This window comes from Oncorhynchus mykiss, chromosome 2 (assembly GCF_057628025.1).
Source record: "Oncorhynchus mykiss isolate SJ-2025 chromosome 2, ASM5762802v1, whole genome shotgun sequence".
NCBI classification, from domain to species: Eukaryota; Metazoa; Chordata; class Actinopteri; order Salmoniformes; family Salmonidae; genus Oncorhynchus; species Oncorhynchus mykiss.
Window position 1 is genome coordinate 83578329 of NC_143023.1, and position 22034 is coordinate 83600362.

Below are 22034 nucleotides of genomic sequence, written 5' to 3' on the forward strand. Positions count from 1 at the left end.
AAATCAGAACCGTCCAGATTAGTGATCATGAAGGTATAGGCCTAATGTAGACTAAACTAAAATTATGTCCCTATCAAAACATAAACTGTTCTAATTACTAGTCGTGTTCCCACTGTCAACATACGTAACGTTAGCCCACACATTATTGACAGTAAAGAGAATAAGACAGACAGGCTGTTATAATGTCCCTCCCCTCTCGAGGTGTAAAGTGGGTTTGCCCAGTCTCATGCTTTGAATGACGCTATCGTCTCGCTTTCGCTGAAGTTTGCCTGTTGCCTCGACAAGAGAGGATCCGAGGTGATCGCGTTTAACGCTGTTGATCATTACCTGTGGTCGCGCATAGGGGGACGAAAGACAGATAATCGCATTTTTTCCCGACTTGCTTCGTTTTTCTGTACTATTTGGAAAAACAATGCTCTTAGCTTTTTTTTTTTTTTTTTACGGATAACACTCACTGTTTCGTGTATGAAGGCGTAATCGTTGTGTAGTGGAGTAGCTCTGATTCTGTGAGGCCAAAGATAACTCTTCTTTGGGAAACCAAACATGCCGCGGAGGAAGCAAGAAGCGCCCAAGCGCGCTGCAGGTACGTAGGCTACTACGACGGGAATGGTTTTATATGTAGTTATAGCCGCTGAAAGATTTGTTCTCAAACCTCTGGATTTCCGTTTCCAGTATTTTTTTTTTTCATAGGATTGCTAGTGCTTTCATTCGATGTATAGGCTAACTTGATTTGTAACACTAATGCGAGCCTACTATCCCAGGAGTAGCACTCTACTGTAACTATCCCTCGAATGTTGCCATTTGTTTCCCCATGTTACAAAGTAGCCATACTATTTTTCTCAGTAGCACTCACATCCGATAGCTACAGTCAACTTTCCTCTTCCCATTGTTCCCATGGATAGCACTTTCCCGGTAAACGTTAACTTACCGTGGAGGAATTAGAATATGGGGAAACGGTGCTCAGTCTGCTATAACGGAATGCCCAAGGCGGTGCCAGAGCCTACTGTCTCTGTAGTAGGGTCTTTGTGAACATTTGAGCCAAGCGGTTAACTTTGGAATTGGGAGGTGGAAGAATGACCTCTCTTTTTTTTTGGGATAAAATAAACAATTGGGTACAGACAAAGGGATTATGTGGACTGGAAGAAGCTATAATCGACAGTTGCCATGTCTGATTTGACGGTTGATTGATTGGCTGTCATCCGGCTTTGATCTGTTCCTTCCCGATCTACATCAGGAATTCAATCCACCATGTGATGCAGCCCCTTGACGTCACATTAAAACCACTTTGAAAGCATTGTGTACTTTTTCCTCCCTCTCCTCTGCAATGGTCAAGTGACTCACGAAAAAGCAAAGGGGTAAAGTGGTTTCACAGTCAGACATCACTGGCTCTATAACACACACACACACGCATATTGCCTACCACACACACACTGGGGGGGGTTGTAAAAGGAGACGTGCGCTATGTAATGGAAGGGAGGAATGGTTTGCTCTGTCAGACTGGCCGTCAGGACGGCTTTGTTTCATGTTTGATTTAATTCTCTCCTCTGACAGCCCCATTCATCAATGGCTTTAATGGTCAATCAGAGACAGGCTGAGTGAGTGCTCCCATTCTGTTTAGCCATACGCTGGCCCAGGCTTTTATTTCATCAGAATGCCCCTGCCTAATGTACACCCTCAATCTCTCCCAGAGAGAGAGAGGTTGGGGGGAGCACATAAAGAATGACTGAAAGCTTTCTGATTTGAGATCAGTGGAATATCTTGTTTCTCCTCTTTTTCTTTCCTATCTGCTTGTTTTGTTGTCTCTGACGCAGGATCATGGCACGTTGTAATATAGACCCATTCTGTGTTAGTTGTGGAAATGTTAGGAAACTTTATTTTATTTCTTTGTTCATTCATTCATCCATTGATTCTCTTTGTTTTTTTTAACCTCTTAGTCAGTGGGTCCCTTGCAGCTGCAAGTTATAAAGTTGTCAACTGTTCAGTTGCACACAAAGGGTGATGATGAATTGATTGCAGCACAGAAAATGGGGATGGAGAGAGAAAAGGATGACTGATGGTGGGTCTTGATTAGGGACTTCGGGAGAGAGCCGGCCCAAAGCAACCTTGAGACTTCCATGAAAAACCTCTCTCTCTCTCTCTCTACCCCACTCCTTTCTCGGACCCACTTTTCTCTCTGCCTTGTTCTTGGCTGGTAGAAAAAGCTAAGTTATTTCGCTAGCTTAATTAGAGTTAACCTAATTAGTTGGAAGGACTGATGGAGTCTTGACGGGCTTAATGATTGGAGATGACAGGCCTTGGTGTGCCCGGCCCCAACCAACTAGGTTTGCCACCACTTTGATGTAATCAAGTTGATATTACACAGTGCCTCGGTTCCCGGCGCAGCACTCACATTTGGTCGTGCTGTAACTCAATTCTCCGCTGCAGGTGACAAATGGTCCAGTGTACCTGCATGGGTCAGGTTGAGTGCTCTGAAGACAGCCTAACAGGAGAAACTCAAACAGCTGGGGAGGAACCTCGGGATGCATTCAAATGGCTTGTGATTGGCTTAGACTATAGGCCCAGGGGCTATGCTTTTTGCTTTTAAAGCATTGTAGTGAGTGTACTCTGTGTAGTGACTGGAACCTAACAGGATGGCCCCTACAGCCTCCTCACAGTTAGTGGCTATATTTGGTGTGTGTGGGTGTTTCTATGGATGTGAGAGTTACTCTGTCCCAGCCAGGTATCGAGTCTCATACTCAGGCCAGCGTAGTGAAATCCAGGCCACTGCTCAAATCCAGCCTGTGCTCCAGTCGTGTGTGAGCAGAGCTAGCGACAGGAGGTGGGGTTTTGGTTTAGACTGGGCTCTATGGCTAGAGGTCTCCTGTTTCTGCAGGGTCAGGCCTATGGCTTCCAGGTCAGCTGTGCCAGTGGCAGCAATCAGTCGTGTGTGCAGTTTGGATGGCAGGGGTAATGAAAGGAATGGCAGCCATAAAGTCTGCAGTGAGGAGGTTCAGTCATAGGTAGAGGTCGACCGATTAATCGGAATGGCCGATTAATTAGGGCCGATTTCAAGTTTTCATAACAATCAGAAATCGGTATTTTTGGATATATATATATATATATATATATTATAAGTATTAACTAGGCAAGTCAGTTAAGAACACATTCTTATTTCCAATGACGGCCTAGGAACGGTGGGTTAACTGCCTTGTTCAGGGGCAGAACGACAGATTTTCACCTTGTCAGCTCGGGGGATCCAATCTTGCAACCTTACAGTTAACTAGTCCAATGCTCTAACCACCTGCCTCTCATTGCACTCCACGAGGAGCCTGCCTGTTACGAGAATGCAGTAGAAGCCAAGGTAAGTTGCTAGCTAGCATTAAACTTATCTTATAAAAAAACAATCAATCAGTCATAATTACTAGTTATAACTACACATGGTTGATGATATTAATAGTTTATCTAGCGTGTCCTGCGTTGCATATAATTGATGCGGTGCGTATCGTTGCTCCAATGTGTACCTAACCATAAACACCAATGCCTTTAAAATCAATACACAGAAGTATATATTTTTAAACCTGCATATTTAGCTAAAAGAAATCCAGGTTAGCAGGCAATATTAACCAGCTGAAATTGTGTCACTTCTCTTGCTTTCATTGCACGCAGAGTCAGGGTATATGCAACAGTTTGGGCAGCCTGGCTCATTGTGAACTAATTTGCCAGAATTTTACATAATTATGACATAACATTGAAGGTTGTGCAATATAACAAGAATATTTAGACTTAGGGATGCCACCAGTTAGATAAAATACCGAACGGTTCCGTATTTCACTGAAATAATAAATGTTTTGTTTTCGAAATGATAGTTTCCGGATTCGACCATATTAATGACCAAAGGCTCGTATTTCTGTGTGTTGTGTTATAATTAAGTCTATGATTTGATAGAGCAGTCTGACTGAGCGATGGTAGGCAGCAGCAGGCTCGTAAGCATTCATTCAAACAGCACTTTCATGCGTTTTGCCAGCAGCTCTTCGCAAGCACAGCGCTGTTTATGACTTCAAGCCTATCAGCCTAATGGCTAGTGTAACCGATGTGAAATGGCTAGCTAGTTAGTGGGGTGCGCGCTAATAGCGTTTCAAACGTCACTCGCTCTGAGACTTGGAGTAGTTATTCCCCTTGCTCTGCAAGGGCCGTGGCTTTTGTGGAGCGATGGGTAACATTGCTTCAAGGGTGGCTGTTGTCTATGTGTTCCTGGTTCGAGCCCAGGTAGGAGCGAGGAGAGGGACGGAAGCCATACTTTTACACTGGCAATACTATAGTGCCTATAATAACATCCAATAGTCAAAGGTGTATGAAATACAAACGGTATAGAGAGAAATAGTCCTATAATTACTATATTAACTGCAACCTAAAACCTCTTACCTTGGAATATTGAAGTCTCATGTTAAAAGGAACCACCAGCTTTCATATGTTCTCATGTTCTGAGCAAGGAACTCAAACGTTAGCTTTTTTACATGGCACATGTTGCACTTTTACTTCTCCAACACTTTGTTTTTGCATTATTTAAACCAAATTGAACATGTTTCATTATTTATTTGAGGCTAAATTGATTTTTATTGATGTATTATATTAAGTTAAACCAAGTGTTCATTCAGTATTGTTGTAATTGTCATTATTACAAATAAAATGAATCAGTATTGGCTTTTTTTGGTCCTCCAATAATCGGCATTGGCTTTTTTTGGTCCTCCAATAATCGGCATTGGCTTTTTTTGGTCCTCCAATAATCGGCATTGGCTTTTTTTGGTCCTCCAATAATCGGTATTGGCTTTTTTTGGTCCTCCAATAATCGGCATTGGCTTTTTTTGGTCCTCCAATAATCGGTAGTGGCTTTTTTTGGTCCTCCAATAATCGGCATTGGCGTTGAAAAATCATAATCGGTCGACCTCTAGTCATAGGCCATCGTTTCTCTGATCCCTTTTCGCCCTTTATCCCTCTTCTCTCGCTCCTCCCCCCCCTCATGCCTCCTCCTCACCCCATCGTCATCGTCACTCAACCATTGTCGTCATTGCAGAATCTCTTATACTTAGACAGAAATGGGCTCAGATACTGTAGATTATCATTAGCGCACATTACACAAATAACTAAAATATACATTGAAATTGAAAACTCATGCACTCACTTACAAACTTGCTTAGATACATATGGATTACAGAGACCAACAGCTATTGTAGACAGACACATTTATATAGTGTCTGGATTGGAAATCACACCAAAACAAAACATTGTTTTTCTCTGTGGGTGGCTCGGTGTTGTTTGTATGTGTGTGTTCTGTATATGTCATTACGGGAATGAGGGGGCATATGGGCTCGTAATTGTTCCACTAAACAATAGATAGGGCTAGACGGTGCAGGTGCGAGTCTTGAGGAAGTCTTGTTTTTTACACCACTCAGCCCATTGCTAATGAACGTTACTGTGGTTAGATTCCGGCGAGGTTGAGTCATGTCTGTGATCTATGTGTCTGATAAGTGCATACCTAATGAGTGCTCCACGCCTGTCTGCCAGGCCATGGAGGGGTGGGTGACAGAGTGCTTCCCACTGGTATTGACAGATGCCTTTTTGTTTTTGCCATAGGGCCTGACTCCATAAATCCACCCAGTGTAATGATAACAATGCCACCCTGAACTGCCAGTGAATGAGTGAAAGAGGGAGGAGAGGTGGAACGGGCTCCTCTCCCTTTTAAACCCCACTTGACATATGTCAGACCATAGGGCCGGGCTCCAGAAAAGAAAAGCCAACCTTGTCACAGAAATAAACAAGTTTAGCCATCCTCATCTGTATGTAAGAGACCTCTGTCTGGACTGGAGTAGGCCTACGTAGGTACTTTATAAAAAACTTTAGCCATCCTCATCTGTATGTCAGAGACCTCTGTCTGGACTGGAGTAGGCCTACGTAGGTACTTTATAAAAAACGTGCCACTGTTTGTTGTTGTTATAGATGCAGCTGTGCTATGGTGACAATTGGAGCAGGTTTGCTCACTCAAACCCCCCCCCCCCCCCCCCGGGGGTAACGCGTCAGAGCCTAGTGGGATGTGTGCTCCTTTCAGGAAACTGAGCCCGCTCTGGTCTTCAGGGGTCCTGAAACCGAATCCAGGAGGAGAATAGCCCGGCCATGCCAAAAAGCCGATTTTCCTTTTCAACAGAGTCATTTATCACTGGCCCACCCTTCGCTCCTGACAAACTGACGTGTGTCATTTATCATACTGGCTTTAGCAGACACACAGGGAGGGGGTGAGGGAGATAATGAAAGAGGAGAGAAATAGACAGAGAGGACTGAGAGAAACAAAAAGAAAGAAGGAATGGAGAAAGAGGGGAAGGGTGAGTAGTGAGAAAGGGAGGCGCAAGAAGGAAAGAGACAGGAGTGCACTTTTAAAAGTTTTTCACAACAGTGTGGGACTGAACAAAGCACTAGAGGGGATGGGGGAGGAGGACAAGGAGGTGTTTTTTGGATGACAGAGGATTGAGTTACATGAGTTATGTTTTGATGAGTGACAATGTTTTTCCATGACGATCTCTGGATGTTTGTACAAATCTGAACAATATCTGGTTCTTGGATATGTGTGTTATCTGTGTGTAATTACACCTTGTGTAATGTGTGCTGTGTGTAATGGGAGTATGTGTGTGTATCTGTGGCTGTGCGTGAGAGAGGGAGATGGTGTATCTGTAGCCTAACTCCCTGATGAGAGGGCTGACGGGTATCACTCATGCTAGGCTGGCCTCAAAATGAACCCAAGCTGCTCTGCTCTCCTGTGGTCCTAACCGGGGATGCTTCGTTAAAAGGCAGATTAATGATGTATCCCAGGCTTATAGTGCCATTTATCATGGAGAATATTATTTAGGCTGGCCGTGTAGGGCTGTAACTGGAGAGCAGGACGAGCAGAGGCAGGGTGGAAAGCCTTAGACAGACACTCACTGTGTGATGGATGACCATGCTCTCTGCCTGAGTGTAACTAGACACCCGTGCCACAGCAGTTGGGCCGAATCAGATGGCCCAGCTATAGTGGATGATATGATGTTTATCCTTCAACTACACTACCCAGGTTGCTTTGCTTTGCCGGGAGGGTTCTGCCCTTTTGAAAGAGTAGATCCCAGTCTTTTAAACGAACAATGTGCTTGCAAAGAGAACAATGTGCGTGAAATTGGCTTTTTCTTCCTAGACGGAAAAAAAATAGTGATGGTTCGTTTTAATGTATAATCAGTCAGTTGATAGTGTAGCATAGATTAGAAATACAATCCATTAGGTGTCAGACCAAAACCCTTTTTGACTCTTTCCTGAGGAGGTCGTCAGGCGTCTGACCCATCGTGCTCCGTGCAGTTACACCACTATCACCAATAAGAGCTCCGTTAGAGGTCAAGGCAAGGCCAGCACCACTACCGCTTCCATTCTCTTCCACAAAGAGAGAAAAGGTTATTTTGTTTTTGTCCGTCTTTCTTTAGTTTCTCTCTCTTCTCTCTCCCCCCCCCCCCCCCCCCCCCCCCCACACACATACTGGTGTTGTGTGATTTATGGTGGGCATCCATCTTAGGGTCGTCCATCACCACCTCGTTGCTAGGCGATCATCGCAACAGCTGTTTGTTGGGAGCGAAGTTGGCCCTATGTCCTGGCAGAGGCTTAGGTACAGGCTAAGTCGGAGGCAAGTGACCTGTGCTGGAGTCACACCATCAGAACATTAATCTAAAGAGCAGTTAACAAATGACCTATGGAGCTAGCTATAGTGGGGTGGACAAGCGAGATGAGAACAAATACAAGGAAGTAGGTGTTATGTGGGTAGAGCAACTGTAAGACAAGTGTACTGGAGTGGATAATATATCATCCTATCATACATGGTAGATCTTGAAGGATATATGATTGATGTAGAGCTGAGAGGAATAACTGGGTGATATGGGTAGAAAACTCTATAATAATAATATGTGACCCTATGTTATAGTGCTTGGTCTTGGCTGATAGATCTGAGAGCACAGCTTTCCCGTATGGTAGAATTCTTCCACTCTGATGTTTGAACTTGTGAACCCATTGCCACTTGATTCTGAACCTGTGTAAGCTGTTTATGTAGTGTTCATTTGTTTGTTTCCATTTATCCATCAGTTATTGTGACTGGGTCTAGTTCTAAACACTTTGATGGGGCGAGAACAGAACATCTGAAACGGTCTCTCTCTCCCTTCAAATCTTTTTGTGTGTGGAAGATTGTAATGTTTTTGAACTGTACCCGTTTGAAACCAATATAGCTCAGGTCCTAAAGGTCTGTATATACAGCTGCCTGTTGGAGGTACAGTCATAAAACAACAATGCAGCTTTCTGGGAGCACAGTACAGTTTAATATATATATGCCTGCTCAGTCCTCTCTCTCTCTCTCTCTCCTCTCTCTGCGCTTTGACATGGTACAGCCCTAAGGCTTGCCTGGAGCGAGAGGGATATCTCTGATTTTTCCCATCTCCCAGAGTACACATCCTGCACTACAATCAGCGGACAATGTGTATTACCTTGTTCATTAGGGGCTAAAAAATAGGAACAGAGATGTACAGTTACAATAGACTGTCGTGAGCATCTCTTTCTGAGCGACCAGGCACATATTAGTAGTGATGGGGGAAAAAATCTATAGTTAGATATCGGCAAATTATTTTGGACGATATTATATAGATACTTTGACTCCCAAGTATCGATTTGTAAAATGACAATAATGATTGCTAGGTAGTGGTAACTAGCGCTAGTCTGCTGTACATGTGCCAAAACTATAGGAGGAAAAACACAGGAGTTTTTTCCCATTCCTACATATTAGTAAATCTTTCTCTTGAGGGTATGACTTATGACACCTGTAGCCTATTTGTTCTGACAGTGAGTGTCATTTCACCTCATCCTGCTTCCTCCTTCCTAGCAACAGAGACCACGAGGGGAACACCACTGCTAGAGCAAGGAGTGGTTAGCCTAGCATGACAAATGCTAATGGAATAAAGACATTTCAATGAGTATAATACTCTCCTCCTTTACCCACTAATCTCGGGACAGTTTAACAGAACCAAACAAGGCTGTTGTATGAAATTATTCCCCTCTTCTAAAGCCTCTACTCAGTCGACTGCTGGGAAACGAGCTAGTGGAAGTCAGTGGCTTGCGGTTGTGTGATTGAGGCAGAAGTGATTTCCTGCCTGGAGGTTCTAAGTGTTTTAAGGCATCTTCCTGTCAGTAAGCCACCCCCCACCCCCGCCGAGGGGCTGTGTTGCTTTAAGGGCGAGAGGTCCCAGTTAAAGAACACATCAAGAATAAGAAACTACTCCGCTGTGTAGTGAGGCCCCGTTTAACTCTCTGCGCTCTCAGTACCCTCCCTGTGATCTAGCTATGATCATAACTCTACCGTAGAGTGTTGTTCCTTACCACCTCAGGATCCTCAAAAGATTTTTCCTTTTTAAATAATCAATTTTTTCACACCTACCTCTTTTCCCAGTTACCCTGAAAGCAGTATATGGGGCAGAATAGATTAATCTACAGTTTGGATTTGTTTAAATAGCCACTCCTAACTCGAGCTAGCATTAGCCAATTCTAACCGGACAACCCTAGCCTCCTTGCTGTGGAGCTGTTGTTGTTATGTGGTACAGTTGCAGAATGAGAGCGTTTAGTGATGGCATCCCTTTCCTATGAATATTCATGACCCACATTTTGCTGCGATGCTAGATGATGATCTACGTCTGCAGCTCTAGGCTGATATAATATAATACTCCTCTTCTCCCTCCTCTCCCACATTTCAGCTGCTCTCTGCTCAGCTCCTGTAGCTAGCTGTAAGCTGTTACAGTATGTCATGAAGTGGTTGTAGTGCAGACTTGGGTAGTAGTGTCTTGATTACACATCCTGTTTACCCCGGTTTTGTGTGTGTGATTTGGCTCCCAGCTCTACTGTTTCCCCAGCTGTGTAGGATGACTGAGGAGGTTAGTTGTGGAGGGAGCAGGGGACTGAGGGGCAACAGAGATCCTCCAACACCCTTACCATTCTTACAAATTGATAACTTCAGTTTGCATGTTTTGTTTTCTTTAACATCAAAAAAATCTGGTTGTAGACTAAATCGTGTCTTGCTTCCTTCTCTCGACAAGCTTTCCCGTCCAGACTGTGACTATATGATTACTGATGATGAACTAGGGTGTGTGCCTCTTACTTTGAGACATGCTCTGCTTTGATTATACCATCTACCGTCAGAGAGGGCCTGGTTTTGGTTCTTTTACTGTTGTAGTAGCTTTTTACCCCATGTCTCTGCAGCATTTCTATCAAATGATCTATCCTTCCGCGTCTGCGGCCCTAATGTTTATGAAATTGATACTCCACAGGAATGCCGTGAGCACGCCAAAGATGTCACTGTCTTTTCTCATCGCCTGTATGTGTGTGTGTTGCAACCGACCACAGACTATATTTGTAGGGTTGAGTTTGTGTTCGTGCAGGATGTGTTTCTCTACATGTGAAAGATTTGTGTGTGTGTGTGTGTGTGTGTCTTCTGGTCTTGCTATTTCTGTGTTCTGGTCTTGCTATTTCTGTGTGAAGCGTGACTGAGATGTGAAACTCTCTCCCACACTAAGTCTGAAGTGCAGCGTTTGGCAGATTTAATCATGATGAAGCCCACACAACCACTATTAGCAAATACACCACCCAGATACTTTACACTCTTAGAAAAAACAGGTGTTAAAGGGTTCCTCAGATGACAAAGCTTCCATGTAGAACCCTACCCCACCACAAATAACCTTTTTAAGAACCCATGAGAGTGTACCTATCTTAATTATCCATCCAGGTGTATTCTTATTTCTTAATAATCCATTCTGTTTCTCAGAATGAACCCACAAAACCCATCATATTTTATTAGTGTGATAAATCACCTCTGTTGTCAGTCAAGCCAGGGAGAATAATTGGATGGTGGTTGTCACCCACAGTGATGGATGATCAGTCATTGGGGATCAAATTAACAGATAGTGCTCAGATGTAATGGCTGTTTGGCATTTTAAATTGCCTGGGACCGTTGACTGCTGGTCGGCCATTTTTGTTTTGTTTTTGCGAGGCCCTTTGGGCCACTTTTTTAGTCTTGCTTTCTTTGGCTGTCTAGACTTCCCACTTATTAACAGTAACCTACAGTAGGTTGTATGTGTCTGTATTTAAAAAAACATTTGTAAAAAAAATTAAGGACCTTGAAATTGGGATATTTTTATTTTATTTTTATGCAACAGTAAGAAAGAATGGCTAGATGACTGGTTCACTTTCACCAAAAGTGGTCATATAAAGATAGAACAGAGATTTGAAGAAATCCGTGAGACATGTTCATGATAGGTCAAGACTATAAGAGCGACTTAAGGACTCGTTCAACCTGCCTGCTAATGCCAGAGTCATAACCTCAGTGATTAAACCTGACATCTGTGACCAGATGCTCTGTATACATTAACATAGCTACCTCATCCTGACTGTATTTCCTCCTTCAAATGAGACACTGGCACAAACACCATCCGGAAGAGGAGAGGGAAAAAAACGACCGAGATATCTTCCCTGCCGGTTTGCCTGCCGAGCGGTGAGCGATTTACCTCCTCCTTTCACATTATCATAATTGTGTCCAGGACATGGGAGGCCAGGGAAGTGATCATGTCATCTTATTTACAGCCTGTTTGGCTCTCTTTACGAGCGCTGTGCCAGGCCCTGCCAGGCGCACAGCGCCAGGTGACATCTTTTGATCAGAGCTGTCGCAGGCGATCAGCAGAGACTGGCAGTTAATGGATACCCAGTGACAAACCAAATCTACGGGCAGGATGGGAGACTAGGCCACACCTGGCAGGTCCCCATTAGACTGGCCCTCTGTGGGGCTGCCTGCCTGCTGACACTCACCACCCCCAGGGCCCACATCAGACCAGCACCACCCGCTTCCTGCCCTGAGATTGGCTGTTAGCACTGGAAATGGGAGTTATTCCAGCAATTACTTTTTTTGTTTAGACTGGATGTTTTTGTGTGTAGGGGATGTGGGATTTGAAGTGGATAGTATGGGTGGGCTGGTGGTTGGTTGGTTGGATGGGTGGGCTGGATAGTATGGGTGGGCTGGTGGTTGGTTGGTTGGATGGATGGGTGGGCTGGTGGTTGGATGGGTGGGCTGGTGGTTGGATGGGTGGGCTGGTGGTTGGTTGGATGGATGGTTTCGCTGGTGGTTGGTAGGATGGATGGGTGGGCTGGTGGTTGGATGGGTGGGCTGGTGGTTGGTAGGATGGATGGGTGGGCTGGTGGTTGGATGGATGGGTGGGCTGGTAGTTGGATGAGTGGGCTGGTGGTTGGTTGGATGGGTGGGCTGGTGGTTGGTTGGATGGGTGGGCTGGTGGTTGGTTGGATGGGTGGGCTGGTGGATGGGTTGGATGGATGGTCTGGTGGTTGATGGGCTGGTGGTTGGTTGGTTGGATGGGTGGGCTGGTGGATGGATGGATTGGTTGGATGGGTGGGCTGATGGTTGGTTGGATGGATGGGTGGGTGGCTGGGTGGGTGGGTCGGTGGTTGGACGGGTGGGCTGGTGGTTGGATGGGTGGGCTGGGGTTGGATGGATGGATGGATGGGTGGGCTGGTGGTTGGTTGGATGGGTGGGCTGTTGGTTGGTTGGATGGATGGGCTGGTGGATGGGTGGGTTGGTTGGATGGGTGGGCTGATGGATGGATGGATTGGTTGGATGGGTGGGCTGGTGGTTGGATGGATTGGTTGGATGGGTGGGCTGGTGGTTGGTTGGATGGCTGGGTGGGTGGGTCGGTGGTTGGTTGGGCTGGTGGTTGGACGGGTGGGCTGGTGGTTGGATGGGTGGGCTGGGGTTGGATGGATGGATGGATGGATGGATGGGTGGGCTGGTGGTTGGTTGGATGGGTGGGCTGTTGGTTGGATGGATGGATGGATGGGCTGGTGGATGGGTGGGTTGGATTGGCGGTTGGTTGGCTGGACTGGTGTGTGGCTGGATGGGTGGGTTGGATTGGCTGTTGGTTGGTTGGCTGGGCTGTTGTCTGGGCTGTTGTGTGGGTGGGTGGGTTGGTTGGTGGATGGATGGACTGGATTGGATTGGATGGGCTGGTTGGTTGGATGGGTGGGTTGGATGGGCTGTTGTGTGGGTGGGCTGGTGGTTTGATGGATAGATGGGCTGGTGGTTGGTTGGATGGATAGATGGGCTGGTGGTTGGTTGGATGGATAGATGGGCTGGTGGTTGGTTGGATGGATGGATGAGGACTGAGGGAGGGGTCGGTGTCTGTGTCCCCTGTGATTTGTCAGGGCCAGGCACCCATCTCTCTCACACACACACACACACACACACACTAACAAGTCACCTGTCTAAGGTGAGCTGAAGGCACACACATGCAAAGTGACAGGTCGCTTATGTGTTGCCGCTGTCTCCTCCTCAACCTCACACTCTTCTTCCCTCCATCTTTCTCCCTCCCGCTCTTTCTCTCTGAGGAAATGTCTCTGATGTCCTGATACTGTGTTTGCCTAACACCAGCACCTGTTAGGGACATACAGGGAGACTGCTACAAAAACCATTCCTGCCCTGTCTGCAATATGGATGGGCTGTTGGTTGGATGGATGGGCTGTTGGATTGTTGGGCTGTTGGATGGATGGGCTGTTGGATGGATGGGCTGTTGGTTGGTTGGTTGGATGGGCGGTTGGTTGGATGGATGGATGGATGGGCGGTTGGTTGGATGGATGGATGGGCGGGCGGGCGGTTGGTTGGATGGATGGATGGGCGGTTGGATGGATGGGCTGTTGGATGGATGGATGGGCTGTTGGATGGATGGATGGGCAGTTGGATGGATGGATGGATGGGCGGTTGGTTGGATGGATGGATGGGCGGTTGGATGGATGGGCGGTTGGTTGGATGGGTGGGCTGGTGGATGGCTGGTGGGTGGTTGGGCTGGTGGTTGGCTGGTGGGTGGGTGGTGGGCTGGTGGTTGGTTGGTTGGATGGATGGATGGGCGGTTGGATGGATGGATGGATGGGCGGTTGGTTGGATGGATCCGCTGTTGGTTGGATGGATCCGCTGTTGGTTGGTTGGATGGATGGGCTGTTGGATGGATGGATGGATGGATGGATGGATGGATGGATGGATGGGCGGTTGGTTGGATGGGCGGGCGGGCGGTTGGTTGGTTGGATGGATGGATGGGCGGTTGGATGGATGGGCGGTTGGTTGGTTGGATGGATGGATGGATGGATGGGCGGGCGGTTGGTTGGATGGGCGGGCAGTTGGTTGGTTGGATGGATGGGCTGTTGGATGGTTGGTTGGATGGGCGGTTGGTTGGATGGATGGTTGGATGGGCGGTTGGTTGGTTGGATGGGCGGTTGGATGGATGGATGGATGGATGGGCGGTTGGTTGGATGGATCCGCTGTTGGTTGGATGGATCCGCTGTTGGTTGGTTGGATGGATGGGCTGTTGGTTGGATGGATGGATGGATGGATGGATGGATGGATGGGCGGTTGGTTGGATGGATGGCTGGATGGGCGGTTGGTTGGATGGATGGCTGGATGGGCGGTTGGTTGGATGGATGGCTGGATGGGCGGTTGGTTGGATGGATGGGTGGGCGGTTGGTTGGTTGGATGGGCGGTTGGTTGGTTGGTTGGATGGGCGGTTGGTTGGTTGGTTGGATGGATGGGCGGGCGGTTGGTTGGATGGATGGGCTGTTGGATGGGTGGGCGGTTGGATGGGTGGGTGGGCGGTTGGTTGGATGGATCCGCTGTTGGTTGGTTGGATGGATCCGCTGTTGGATGGGTGGGTGGGTGGGCGGTTGGTTGGTTGGATGGGTGGGCGGTTGGATGGATGGATCCGCTGTTGGTTGGTTGGATGGATCCGCTGATGGATGGGTGGTTGGATGGATGCATGGTTGGTTGGATGGATGGATGGGCGGGCGGTTGGTTGGATGGGCGGGCAGTTGGTTGGTTGGATGGATGGGCTGTTGGATGGTTGGTTGGTTGGATGGATGGTTGGATGGGCGGTTGGTTGGTTGGATGGGCGGTTGGTTGGTTGGATGGGCGGTTGGTTGGATGGATGGATGGATGGGCGGTTGGTTGGATGGATGGGCGGTTGGTTGGATGGATGGATGGATGGATGGATGGGCGGTTGGTTGGATGGATGGGCGGTTGGTTGGATGGATGGCTGGATGGGCGGTTGGTTGGATGGATGGCTGGATGGGCGGTTGGTTGGATGGATGGATGGATGGGCGGTTGGTTGGATGGATGGGTGGGCGGTTGGTTGGTTGGATGGGCGGTTGGTTGGTTGGTTGGATGGGCGGTTGGTTGGTTGGTTGGTTGGTTGGATGGATGGGCGGGCGGTTGGTTGGATGGATGGGCTGTTGGATGGGTGGGCGGTTGGATGGGTGGGTGGGCGGTTGGTTGGATGGATCCGCTGTTGGTTGGTTGGATGGATCCGCTGTTGGATGGGTGGGTGGGTGGGCGGTTGGTTGGTTGGATGGGTGGGCGGTTGGATGGATGGATCCGCTGTTGGTTGGTTGGATGGATCCGCTGATGGATGGGTGGTTGGATGGATGCATGGGCGGTTGGATGGGTGGGCTGGTGGTTGGGCTGGTGGTTGGTTGGGCTCGTGGTTGGTTGGGCTGGTGGATGGTTGGTGGGTGGTTGGTTGGATGGGTGGGTGTTTGGTTGGATGGATGGGCGGTTGGATGGATGGATGGGCGGTTGGATGGATCCGCAGTTGGTTGGATGGATGGGCTGTTGGATGGATGGATGGATGGTTGAATGGGCGGTTGGATGGATGGATGGATGGATGGATGGATGGGTTGGGTGGTTGGTTGGATGGGTGGGCTGTTGGATGGGTGGGCTGGTGGTTGGTTGGGCTGGTGGTTGGTTGGGCTGGTGGATGGCTGGTGGGTGGTTGGTTGGATGGGTGGGTGTGCTGGTGGTTGGAAGGGTGGGCTGGTGGTTGGTTGGGCTGGTGGTTGGTTGGGCTGGTGGATGGCTGGTGGGTGGGTGGTTGGGATGGTGGATCAGTGTGTGCCGAGTCAGTATGCTCATCTGCATCTATATCTGTCATAAGTATACAAGATGTTCCAAGTATCTTTGCTCATTGTTTTGGAGATGTAGTTTTTTTGGGTGGGGGAGTTGAGTCCAGAATGAAGTGGACAGAAAGGGAAGGGGCACAGGGAGGAGGCTGGTGACGTGGCCTTCACTGAGACATTTGTGCCACTTAGCTGTGTCAGAGTGATGGTGTGTGGGGGACAGTCTGTCACTACAGGGGACTGTCTATCTCTGAAGACGGGAGGGGGGCACTGCGGGAGGGGTCTGTGTCAGGCACCCATCACACACACTAACAAGTCACCTGTCTAAGGTGAGCTGAAGGCACACACATGCAAAGTGACCTGTCCCTTATGTGTTGCCGCTGTCTCCTCCTCAACCTTACACTCTGCTTCCCTTCGTCTTTCTCCCTCCCTCTCTTTCTCTCTGAGGAAATGTCTCTGATGTCCTGATACTGTGTTTGCCTAACACCAGCACCTGTTGGGGACATACAGGGAGACTGCTACAAAAACCATTCCTGCCCTGTCTGCAATACTCATAATCCACTTCACTCTTGATAATCTGTTGTGACTGGCTTCAATCTGTATGACATTGAAAAATGTCACTCTAACATTTACCTAGTCAGTAACACTTTATTTTAACGGTCCATAATAAAACATTTATAAGATATTTACAAACCGTGTACACACCATTTAGTAATCATTACTCCCACATTTGTAAATGTTAGTAAGATATTTGTGTGTGTGTGTGTGTGTGTGTGTGTATATATATGTGTATATATATATGTATGTATATTTCCTTAAACATCCTGTGTTGACAGGAATGTCTACCAATGGCATGCCCATTTTTTTGTGAGAAATTAGTGGCCATTCAAAACATTTATAAACCATAAATGGCACTCACTTTAGGGACTGCAAAAAATGCTTTACTAATGACTAGGAAATAGTTTCTTAATGTGGGAGTAATTGTGAACACAGAATTCATAAATGCTTTTTAAATGGTTTATTGCGGACCCATATAGTCTTATCGTCATAAATCCGGCTTCCCTTTTTTAGTAATGAGTGAAACTTTCTTGTTAATGTGGATGGCATGTGCATGTAAGGAGACAGAGGCAGATGAAGAGGCGTCACACATATTAACTGACAGATGGAGGTTGATCCAACTCATTTATTACCCCAGAGGAGAATGCCACGGCGCGATTGGGCTTCATTAATTTCAGATTCAGCATTCATTTCAAGCTGTTGTGCCCTGAGATAAATAAAATGGCACATTATGTTTTTGCCAAGATTACTTTTTTCCCCGCCATAAACAAAGTAAAGGTGAAAGGAGCATCAGTAAGTTATACATGTGGCTAGGGTAGTATATAAACACTGGCTTGCCTTTGGAGGAAAATAACACCTTAACGGTTGATGAGGTGAAATGGGATGACTGTCATTTCTCAACTTGGCTTTAACTCGGATCCCTCACAGATGGCTCATTTTATTCCTGCGAGACCTCAGGCACCTGTAGAAGATAAACTTTCTCTACAGTAGTTCTACTAACACTGTGTTCACTGGCCTTAATATAACTCGCTCTCTTTTCTGTTTTCCCTCCAGCCTACTCTCCAGAGGAGATGAAGGAGGAGGTGGAAGAAGAGGATGTGGACTTTCCAGAGGAGGTAGAGAGCTCAGAAAATGACCTTCTCACCAAAGAGCCACTGGGTGACCAGGACTCCATTGCTGGGGCTGAGCTCTCTGCTCAGGAGATGGACAGTGAATCACACGTGAGCGAGGCCAGCGACCCCCTGTCAGACTTTGAAACCGCCTCAGTCAAATCTGAGGGGCCTGCCAAAGAGCCTCTGAACGGCGCAGGGGTGAGGGTAGGGACCCCCTCGGGCCTGGACACTCCCTTGGCGCAGGACACCCTGGAACAGATGAAGGCAATCTACTCCAGCTTCCTGACAAACTCCTATTGGTCACCCCTGAACTTTAACTCAACCCTGACACAGACACCGACACCCGTGGAGAAGCCACCGCGGACTAGCAGCACTAGCAGTAGCTGCAGCAGCAGTAGTTATGACTGGCACCAGTCCGCAGTGGCTAAATCCCTGCAGCAGCAGGCCTCTCAGAGCCTCCACAACCCTCCTCCCTCAGAGCCCAGTATCTTCAGCACAGTGCAGCTCCACAGGCAGAACCCCAGACTGTACGGCAACATCTTCACCGGGGCCAGCAAATTTCGCTGCAAGGGTTGCAGCGCTGCTTACGACACCCTGGTGGACCTCACTGTGCACATGAATGATACGGGTCACTACCGCGATGACAACCACGATAGGGGAGCCAATGGGGCCAGGGGGCGCTGGTCCAAGCCTCGCAAGCGCTCCCTGCTGGAGATGGAGGGCAAGGAGGATGCCGCGAAGGTGCTGAAGTGCATGTACTGTGGCCACTCCTTCGAGTCCCTGCAGGACCTGAGCGTTCACATGATCAAGACCAAACACTACCAGAAAGTGCCTCTGAAGGAACCCTTGGCCCCTGTGGCAGCCAAAATGATCTCAAGAAAGAGAGGCCCACTCTCTGGGAGCCTGGACTTCCCTGGCTCCCCACGCTCAAGAGAGGCGACCCCCAAAGCCTTTGTAGGTAGTGACCACAACATCCCATCCAACAAGGCTTCCAACCCCTACATCACCCCCAACAACCGCTTTGGCCACCAGAACGGCGCCAGCTATGCATGGCAGTTTGAATCTCGCAAGTCCCAGATCCTCAAGTGCATGGAGTGCGGGAGTTCCCACAATACACTGCAGGAGCTGACCGCCCACATGATGGTGACAGGTCACTTCCTCAGGGTCACCAACGGCAACCCCCCTAGTAAGAGAGGTAGGCCAGTCCCAGAGGCCACGTCCCCCAGCCCTGTACAGGCCACGCCCACCAATGAGGAGCAGGTTCAATCTATCCCATTAGCTCCTTCTACATTCTCCCCTCCTCCACCCTCTGCCGTATCACCCCCGGCTATCTCCCCTCCTCTCAAAGACATTAAGAAAGAGGAGATGGAGGAAGAGTTTACCCAGGACATGGTTAGCCATGACAAGCAGGTGTTGAACGGGGACGATGATGATGAGTTGGAGGAGAAGTTTGACATCTCCACCAAGTATAACTATCTGACTGAGGAGGACCTGAAAGAGAGCCCCAAAGGCGGCTTCGACATCCTCAAGTCCCTGGAGAACACCGTGACATCAGCAATCAACAAAGCCCAGAGTGGTAACCCCAGCTGGGGGGGATACCCCAGTATCCACGCTGCCTATCAGTTCCCCAACTCTCTGAATATGCCCCAGGGTAGCCCTGAGAAGAGCTCCCCTGTCAAGTACCTGTTCAATGGAGGGGAGGGGGGGCTTTCCTCCCTCAGCATGTCCCAGTCTCCGATCTTCCCACCCGATAGTCAGAGCTCTGCCCTCCCCCACCTCAATAACTTCCAGGCCATGGAGGAGCTGGTGAAGAAGGTGACAGAGAAAGTGGCCAAAGTGGAGAGGAGGGTAAAGAGCGAGGTGTCCCCCAAGAAAGAGGTGAACCTCTCACCCTGTAGCAGTGAGGGGTGGGAATCCACTGGAGCAGACTCACCCCGAGAGTGGAGGTCAGTGACCCTGGCTAGCAGCAACAGAGGTAGCCATAGCGACAGGGTCTCACCGTTCGAGAGAGAGCGCATGAGAGAAATGGTCCAATCGCCTGCCTCCGCTTTGAGCTGCAGCACAGCCTTCATAACAGGCCACAACCCTCTGGAGCAGCCCTTTGTTAACCCTTTAAGTGCCCTTCAGTCTGTGATGAATATCCACCTGGGGAAAGCAGCCAAGCCCACCCTGCCCAGCCAGGACCCTCTCAGTCTGATGTCCAGGCTGAGCCAGAGTATGGCCGAGAGGGCCGCCGTGGCCGCTGCCCCCACGCACAGCAAAAAACACCCAGTGCCCGTGGCTCGTAGTAGTGTCTGTCAGTCCAGTGATGACCAGCCCATGGACCTGACCAAAGGGAAGAGTGATCGAGGTGGCTCTATTGGCTCTGCTCCTCTGACTCCCTCCTCAACAGCCTCCTCCATCTCCCCTTCCTCAATGGTGATCCCTGCTAAAATGACCGTGGTCTCTCCCTTCACATCCAGCAGCCCTCACCATGAAAACGCCCTGTCGGACATCTCCGACATGTTGAGGAACCTGACACAATCAGCACACCACATCTCCATGCCTCCCTCACGGACCAGGATCACGGAGCGGGTCACAGACATGGTGGGCTCCACCACCGCAGAGGATGCTGAGGGGTCCATGGCCAATAAGAGGAAGGGGCGTCAGTCCAACTGGAACCCCCAGCACCTGATCCTCCTGCAGGCCCAGTTCTCCTCCAGCCTCAGACAGACGTCCGAGGGGAAGTACATCATGTCTGACCTGAGCCCCCAGGAGAGGATGCACGTGTCCCGTTTCACTGGCCTTTCCATGACTACCATCAGCCACTGGCTGGCCAATGTCAAGTACCAGCTGAGGAGGACTGGCCGGACCAAGTTCCTCAAGAACCTGGACTCGGGCCACCCAGTGTTCTTCTGCAGCGAGTGTGCTTCACAGATCCGGACCCCCACTGCCTACATTTGCCACCTGGAGGCCCACCTGGGCTTCAGACTGAAGGACCTGGCCAAGCTCTCCCCCAAACAGACCCTGAGGGACTCCCCGAAGGGTGGGTCTGATAAACTTCCCCAACCGGACCCCTTCCTCCTCTCCTCTCCACCCTCCTCCCAGTCACTGGAGGAGGCCAGTGGGACTGTGTACCGGTGCCAGCTGTGTATCCGTAAGTTTGCCAGTAAGCATGCCATCAAGCTCCACCTCAGCAAGAGCCACGGGATGTCCCCGGAGGACCACCTGCTGTATGTCTCTGAGATAGAGAAACACTAGAAGTAGAATTGTTATTACATTATAGAAACACTTGAGTGCTGCCAGCATTGGACATACTGGAATATACGCTGTAAAAAAAGAGAATTTACAAAGGAAAAAAGAAAACAAATGAAGTGTGTGACAAAAATGCACAATGATGCCATTAACTACTGTTAAGTGTCAGCACATGGTATTTACTTCCATGGCCTTTGCTTCTCTGTATTTTTCTCTTTCAAAAGACATTCATTTCATATGTTGAAGATATAGGTCATGAATATTCAGCTTTCAAAGGGATAGTTTGCTCAAATTGCAAAGTTCCATGTTTCCTTACCTTTTACCGTAAGTTGTCTATTGACCAGGAAGGACCACGATACACACTTAAGATTTGTTTTCTTCGCTGAAGGTTAGGAAACATTTAAGTCATTTTGTGTTTTGGGTAAACTCTCCCTTTGGAAAGTATATCAGTTTTATGACAAGGTATTTATTTGGTGAAGTTTCTATACATTTGTTGAACTGCATGTATGCATTGACAAGTTAACAGTTCAAAACAAACAGTTTTTAGTTGGTCCATTTTTACTGTAAGATATCTGGCAAGTATGTGGGAGTGCTCTTTCTGAGAATTTGCCAAATGAATTGACAACATAGTAAGTAGTCTTACATCACATTTTATATGATTTTTATACACAGTTTGTGTTGCAGATCTGTCAAATCTGCCACATTGCTTATCATCAAGTCAGGGGACCTCAAAATCCAGGTCTATATAGAAATGTATATACAGTATATAGGCTTACCACTTGTTGTTATGCATACTTGTTATATTTCCTCATTTAAGAGGACTATGACTATCCACTGGTGCAGAGCCTTTGAAGAAGACTAACATGAATATGTTTTGCACAATAGTTTTCTAAATGTTATTTGATAAAACAAAGTCTATAAAATGGAACGTTGTTCATGCCCTGTTGCTTCTATTAAATTGGCTTAAATTGCATCACGCAACTGTTGTTTCTTCAAATATCACAAATGCTTTTAACACCTTAATTTATTCTCTTACCCAGTCCCAAAACGCACTACAGAAACTAGAGTCTGCATCCACAACAACACTGTTAGTTACTGCAGGCAGAGCCTTCAGATCTG

General features: G+C 48.1%; 1 protein-coding gene across 1 annotated transcript; it reads left to right on the top strand.

Moving 5' to 3' along the window:
* Nucleotides 1–216: 216 nt before the first annotated feature.
* On the top strand, nucleotides 217–21888 carry LOC110497928 (teashirt homolog 3). The gene is made up of 2 exons (XM_021574407.3): nucleotides 217–583; nucleotides 17623–21888. Exons 1-2 carry the CDS (start codon nucleotides 544–546, stop codon nucleotides 20919–20921), a joined length of 3339 nt encoding a protein of 1112 aa, XP_021430082.3. The 5' UTR covers nucleotides 217–543; the 3' UTR covers nucleotides 20922–21888.
* The last annotated feature ends 146 nt before the right edge of the window (nucleotides 21889–22034 follow it).